Source organism: Lepisosteus oculatus, chromosome 3, assembly GCF_040954835.1.
Source record: "Lepisosteus oculatus isolate fLepOcu1 chromosome 3, fLepOcu1.hap2, whole genome shotgun sequence".
NCBI lineage: Eukaryota > Metazoa > Chordata > Actinopteri > Semionotiformes > Lepisosteidae > Lepisosteus > Lepisosteus oculatus.
In genome coordinates this window covers 19,259,607-19,266,969 of record NC_090698.1, presented here as the reverse complement: position 1 = coordinate 19,266,969, position 7,363 = coordinate 19,259,607, and the positions used below count along the sequence as shown (strand labels likewise).

Here is a 7,363-nt window from a genome sequence, read left to right as displayed (position 1 = left end):
CTAAATGAAATGTTTGAATAATGTCAACATTTTGTAGATCTGTATGATTTTGTTGTTCCTATTTATAACTAATAGAGAGACATAAAGACAACATATATAAAATAAATTTACACAGTACACAAATAAAACAGATAAAGGTTTATTCCATCCTCAAAAGAGACACAATGTTTCAGCTGTGAAATCGTCTGCCAAAACGTTGTTTCCTTTCAGCATGGAATAAAACTTTACCTGTTCCTTTGCAGCCTATGCATGCTAATGCAGCTACTGTACCTATTTGAACTTCTTCAACCCTATCTATACAAATACATAATTCAATAACAAACCTAATGTTTTATTTTTTTTCTGGAACAAAATGCTGTTATTTTTAACATAAACATTTAATGTTGTATCTGAGCAAGTTTCTAGATTTATACTCTTCTAAAGTTATACATATGTATATTCAGAACTTTGCATATGTTGGAACATTCTCTAAAATAAAACTGTATTGTTACTTTTATACAGTGTTTGAAATTAGCAAAATGTTCTTCAAAAAGATTCACAATACTGCTAATAGTACCCCATAAACTTTGGTTAACAACAATACTTCACTTATTTTCTTTGAAAAAATGTACAGATATAAAGCTGTATGAAAAAACGCAAACCTATGCCACACTGAAACATGTATTGGAGTTTTATGAATGAAAATGAGTTTCAGTACCATAACTCTGTGGTGATTAACATTAGTATGTGTGTCCTAACCATTGAAATTCCGCTTTAGGCTATAACTTTCTGATGAAGGCGTGACATCATTCCTCTGATTGGTTGCTTCTCAGATAAAACAGTCATAAGGCACAGAGCCGTAGAGCACAGGGACAGAGAAATCCTACCATCTGACTGAAAACTTCTTTGAGAAGGAAACTCCGTCTGAAACATGAACAAGCTATTTTGTATTATTTCAGGAGTTTTAGGTAAGTTTTTTTAATGGCTACTTGTTGTTGTTTTTTATTTCTACTTTTAAAAGATCGAGAAAACAAATAACTGTAAAACGAGAAATGTTGTGCACTGCTTTTTTGGTAAAAACCTGTCAAGACAGGGATACCTCTGAATATGTTATGAATTGAATCAATCTTTGTTTCTGTTTGAGGAAGTTACTGTCTTTTGTGTGCTGTTTTAACCAGAGTAGACATACACTTTCATTATTACTGTACAAAGAGAGGCTGTTCTAGATATTAAGCAAACTTTATATATATATATTGCAGTACAATAGTAGAATAGGAGAGTTATTTTACAATAAACTGCATTACATTTGATAGTTTTGTTGGAAATACATTTTTTTTATAAAGGGCTGCTATGTGAGATTTTCTTTTACAATGTACTGCAGTGTGTTACAACATTTCATTCTGACATGCAAGGACACATCAGGTACTTAAGACACATAATTTGTTCAGAAAATAATTCAAAGTCCCAAAGACATACTGATCAGCACCATTACAAAAAAATGCTAAAATACTGTACTACAGTATGATTAAAAATGTTACTATTGGTTGCCTTTCATTTTGACACATTTTGAATTTTACCATTAAAGTTGTGAAATGTGGTCTATTAAACATTCAAAGTTTGTTGTGGATTTTTAATAGAGTATTTTAAATTTTATCATGTTTTTACATGATAGTAGTTCCAGTTCTACTGTAATGCATTGAAGTTCTAATAAAATGAATACTCAGTTGTGTTCTATTTTTCTCCACAGTATGTGGTTTAATAGGCATTCCAGGATCTCATCAGGATGAAGTACACAGTAAAGGAATCTTAGCTCCTACTGTAGCTTATGACCATAGTGGTGCAACAAATAATGTCTCTTCGGGAGATGGCCTTGAGAACTCCAATGAAGATTATGAGGATAATGAAAATGAAGGTGACTTGTCACCAACAGAGGGATCACTTGTAGATCCAGAACTAATAAGAGGTAAAGAACAGTTTTTTGTTTCTATAAACATGTCCTCCATTGAAACATGCTGGTCATACTTTCTACTTTCTTGCACAGCTCTAGAAAGATAGCTTTTTAATCAACGATGTGGCATTTTGAGATAAGCTGCTGTTGATTCGTAAGTATGTTTAGTAACTCAGAAAATAAGATTTATTAACAGGCCGACACTAATTCTTATTGTATTATAATTATTTTTCATTACAGATTTTCATTCTATGAAAATCTATTTCTCATAGATTTTAACTCCAAGCTATAGATGTAAAAAGTTTTCTGACCCATTTTCCCAAATTTCTGTTCTTTTGGGCTTGTACGTACAGTAGACCTTCTTTTTAAAGTTACATGGCACATTTCAACGAAGCCACATTTCTGACAGGTGCTGACCTTTTCATCTTGTGTTGCTTTTCCAGTTCAGCCTGTTGCCCGGCCCGAGGACAAGGGAAAGAGCAAGAAAAAGGGAAAAGGAAAACGAAAGAGCAAATCTAAGGGAGAAAAGAGTGGCAAGAGTGTGAAAGGAAAGGAAGAGAAGGAAGTGACACCAGACCCTTGCATCACCACACATGCGGATTACTGCATTCATGGGCAATGTATTTATAATCAGGAGCTGGATGAACCTACTTGCATGTGAGTGCAGCAAAATTCTTCTCTCACTGCTTGTCACCGATGTCACAAAGTCCAGGTCATAATATTTTCATTTAAACAAGTCAGCCTTGGGGAAGAATGTGAAAGAGTTTTGTATTTGTAGATTTATTTTAAATTGTCATTTGTAACATTTTTGTGAAGAAAAAAATCAACATGAGTCAAAGGAGATATGTTTTATTTTTTACCAAAAAAACATTTTATTACTCAGTTCAAACTTAAAAGTTATTTTATTGATTTGAAATTGTTGGGATTGATAGATATACAGTATACAGTAGTTGGCCATCTTGTTCTGCTGTTATATGTGGAGTTCAAAATTCATATTTCACATCAAACTTAGACATTTTTAGTTTCTTTATTTTCTTTTTTGTACTTCAGCAGAAACTTATTATTTTGAAATCATGTTATCATACCAAATTGTCTAGTTATACCTTTTATATCTATGGAGACCCATTTTAACCATCATTTTCAGAGATAAGTTTCAACAAAACAATTTCAAGAATTCACAGATTGTTCCTGGATTATATACTGTTGGGTCATATGTGGCCTTGAATAATATTACTCAATTTACTGCCACAAATATTGTCTCTATTAGTGGTTAACAACAGCAGAACTTACTCAACCATGGCTAAATCTTACTCAGTTCATACCTGTAGTGAATAAAGACCCACCCACACGAAAAGATTAAACTTATGTTGACTAACTTGAAAGAGGTCTAAAGTTAAACAGATTTCACGTGGTTATTCATTGAATACTCAGTTCATTCACCTTTTCTCAGGAATTCATCGCATTGTTTAATACTGTATATATACATTACAGTGCAGATCTTTTGTCAGTCTTGAAAACCGTTGTATGAACAGGGAAACTTAAGTAAATACTGACGCACAAAAATTTGAGAGCAGTAACGTTAACCTTAACAGAATACAGCAACATGCTGTAAAGACCTATTTTCAGATTTGTTGGATTTTGCCTTTTGCCTCTTGAAGCTCTTGCACTGTAACAGCGGCAGTGTTGTGTGGTCATTTAGAAACGTGTATCACAATGTCACATTGTAAAACAGGGCTGGACAGTCCTGGTCCTGAGGGATCACTGAGTATGCTGGGTTTCTAGGCCTCTTCAAGGCATCAGTACCAGAAAAGCTGGGACAAGATGTTGAATTTCTCCTATTAAGACAATAAGGAGCTTATTCAGGCTGAAAAGAGATTGGGATGAAAACCAACACAGACAGAACTCCAAGACCAGGACCCTGTTCTAAACCAAAGTGTCTCAAACTCATTTCCTGGAGGTCCTCAGGACTTCTGATCAAAGCAGTTACACCATTAAAGGTACAGTTAGCTATAGTACACCTCAGACACAAACCAGAAGACACCAGGCCTTCCAGGAAATTTGAGTAAGACACCCACTAGAAACAAAACTCAGAGATTCAGTTCCCAAAAGTATCATAAGACCTGAGGTTTAATCACATTTGATTCATGTACCTACCACTTCCATAAAGAAGGATAAAAAGAAACGTGAAAGGTAACTTAATTATCCTGAATTAGCTTAATTAATCACACAAAACTCAGTCTTTTCTTTAGAGTTCAACAATCAAATGACAAAGATATTTGTATAGTACTGTTCGATTGGCATGGATATATGTTTATCAAAATGTGTCTTTTCTTTATTCCAGATGTTTAAAGGGATATGATGGAGAAAGATGTGGAATCCAGTTGTTGAAAACTGGACAGAAAGAAAAAGACTGGATCAATACAGACGTCATTCAGACTGTCCTAGTAATAATAGCAGTCGCACTCTCTGTGATCAGCTTAATAGCCATCCTTCTAATTATTTGTGGCCCGTAAGTATAGTAAATTTTAATATAGTAAATCCCCACTCGACGTCACAACTTCATGTGACAAACACTATATAGCTAATTCTGTCTGGAAAACTTCAGTGTCTTTAGTTTTCTAAAGACCTAGTCTGGAAAATGTAAAGCTTGTTAAATTATATTAAATGTTGTGGCTGTTTGGTTTTAACTGATGTACAGAAATACAGTTCCTTGTCCTGCAAAAGCTGGTTCTGGCAAGTTTCAGCTCAATCCTTTGGAATCTATACATTCCATTAAGGATTTTACAAACTTAAATTAAAAAAGTACTTATATTTGCGATATGATATAATCATTAAGGTCACACCAGAAGATATGCTAGGTATTTTACAGTTCCAGTTTCTCTTTCCCCCCTCATATACTACTTGAACCATGAGTAAAAACATTTTTAAAACTAAACAAAGGGCCGCTCTGACTTCAATACTAATTACAGTACAAACCATCATACTATAGTTTTCTTTTGCAGTAAAGGAACCTAAACGTGACTTAATTTTTTCTGAAAGCTAGCATTTTTATTAATAATTCTGAAGACTAACATGTAACAACATTGTATAATGTCAGGAGAAGAGAATTCTTCTCCTTAAAGCTCTTATGGGTTTTCTCATTAACTGTCCATAGCTGTAAGCTTCCTTTAACTAATGTTCCACTTTTTCTTCTCAGTTACAGAAATCACAGAAAGCCCTTCATAGCAAAGTGCCTTGGAGAAAGCAGTGAAAAAGAGAAACTTCGACAAGAAAATGGTGATGTTGCAGTGTAGACAACAGCAGGTAATGTTCTTGTTGTAATGAAACCTAGCTGCTTTTTACTGCAATTTGTATCAATTTGTACACTGTTTTAAATGGATAAATATGGCATTTATCCAAGTAAAAACTGAATTGTCAATTCAATATATCAAGTGACGGTCTAAGAACTGAGAGAAAATATTCATGATTGAAACATCAATTTTTATAGGTGACTTTTATCGGTGACTGTAAGTCATAAAAGTACCACAAACCAAGATAAAAATACATTAATACTTACCTGTAAGTTGTCCTGAAAATAAAGTACATACAATTGATTTGAACAAAAGCCTTAGTAACATATAAAATTAGCTCTCATTTGGTAGCTTTCTTACAGTGTGTCCTTATGTTACTTTTTTCTTGCAGAAAGAAGAACAAATATTGAGTGCCTTGGAACCAAGCACAGATCTAAGAACGTGAAAAAATATGAAACTTAATAGGGAGCTATATATTTTCAGTAGTTCAGTCATATTCTAATAACAAGCCAACAAATATAAAGGAACATCATACTTAAAACGTGGGTGTTAACTCACCTGGCTGAGGAAATAACTGCAGTGGCTGAACATCAGTGTCGTCACACTCCCTTTCATTAGGAATGAACAAGGGAGGCAGCTGCAAAGGTGAAGCTGGGCAGGAGGGAGGGGTGCAGAAAAGATATATGCAGAGTTGATGGCAGCCAGCGAGTATTTATATGTAGTGGAAGCAAATTAATTTGACTTCCTCCTGAAATTCAGTTAAATAATACAATCTGCAGAAACCCACAATGTGTGACAAGTATATTTATTATTGTATTTATTATTTAAATTTGTACATAATGTTTTTTTTTAGTTTACACTGGACCTAAGTGTTACTTTTTGTACATCAAAAACCAAAAAAATAATTTATCTTTTTTTATTTATTTATTTGTGTGTTTATTTATTTGAAAAAATGTTACTTTCAGCCCAACTGTTTAAATAAAATCAGTTACACTTATTCAAATATCGTTGTATTTTCATTTCTCTGGATTTGTACTTAAAGATTACAAAAATGTTTTTTTCAATCATAAGAAGGAACCTGCTATTAATTTATGATATTTCATGAATTAATATTTAAAAATCAGGGGTTTTAAAACATTTGAAACTGGAAAAATATATTGCAGAAATTAGTACAATATTTAAAAGATTTAAATAGAGAACAAAAGAGGTAGAGGTGTTATATATATTAAAAACAGTTTCTGAACCTTTTAACTATTTTTTTCTGTCACATCAGCAGTTAATCTGTTGCAAACGTGTAGGCTTGCAGTAACCTGCCTCCCTTTAGAAAGCCAGTGTACTCAATTATAGTTTCACAACAATCAAAAGTGTGTTCATGCCTCACACAGAATTACTACTTTAAGTGACAAATTCAATAAAACAAGTGACTTTTTCAAGCAAATCTTAATGTTGTGCAATGCCATATTGTTTAATTGAGAACCTGCTGTGCTTTAATTCAATTAAACAATTCTATTTTTTTTGCTTTGGAAATATATGGATGTCTATCTATAGCAAAACAGAGGCAATCCTCTGTTTGGCATGTGCATAAATTTGCCAGTGGTTCAGTGCATTCCAGGAAGGATAAAGGCATGAGCTGGAAGTAACAAGACATGTCTGTAATTCCACAAGTATTTCTGTGCTTACAGAATATGTAAATGGATACAATCTCCATCTTGCAGTTCTTTTTTCATGTGCTTATATTACTGCTGTTGTTCCAGCACTTAACACACTATAATAAGTGTGTATAATAAGTATTAATACACTATAAAAATACAAAAATTAATTGTAGCAACTTTGCTGAAAGTTTCAGAAGTTTATGTGATGAAAGATAATTTTTCATCAGTTAATCAGCATTAACTATTCCAAAGGAACAAGTAATAGGTTTATTCCATGCTGAAAAAAAGCAGAAAGAAAACTCAACGTTTTGGCCGTGGAGCCTTCTTCAGGTGTCCGGAATTTACTATTCCATATTTATTGTGGACAACTGGGCTAATTAGGGAAACTGTAAACAACATCAAATACTAAACTTATTTTTTCAGCTATAACAAAAAAATAAATAAAACAGCCAGAGCTAAACAGTAAAGCTGATTTAACTTCCAAGATAGCCTAG

The 7,363-nt window shown here is 33.2% G+C and overlaps 1 protein-coding gene across 1 annotated transcript; it reads left to right on the top strand.

Annotated features, from left to right (window-relative positions):
* The first annotated feature begins 818 nt into the window (after positions 1 to 818).
* Positions 819 to 5,230, top strand: areg (amphiregulin). Its single transcript, XM_006627221.3, has 5 exons — positions 819 to 947; positions 1,727 to 1,942; positions 2,371 to 2,584; positions 4,269 to 4,436; positions 5,124 to 5,230. Exons 1-5 carry the CDS (start codon positions 911 to 913, stop codon positions 5,218 to 5,220), a joined length of 732 nt encoding a protein of 243 aa, XP_006627284.2. The 5' UTR covers positions 819 to 910; the 3' UTR covers positions 5,221 to 5,230.
* The last annotated feature ends 2,133 nt before the right edge of the window (positions 5,231 to 7,363 follow it).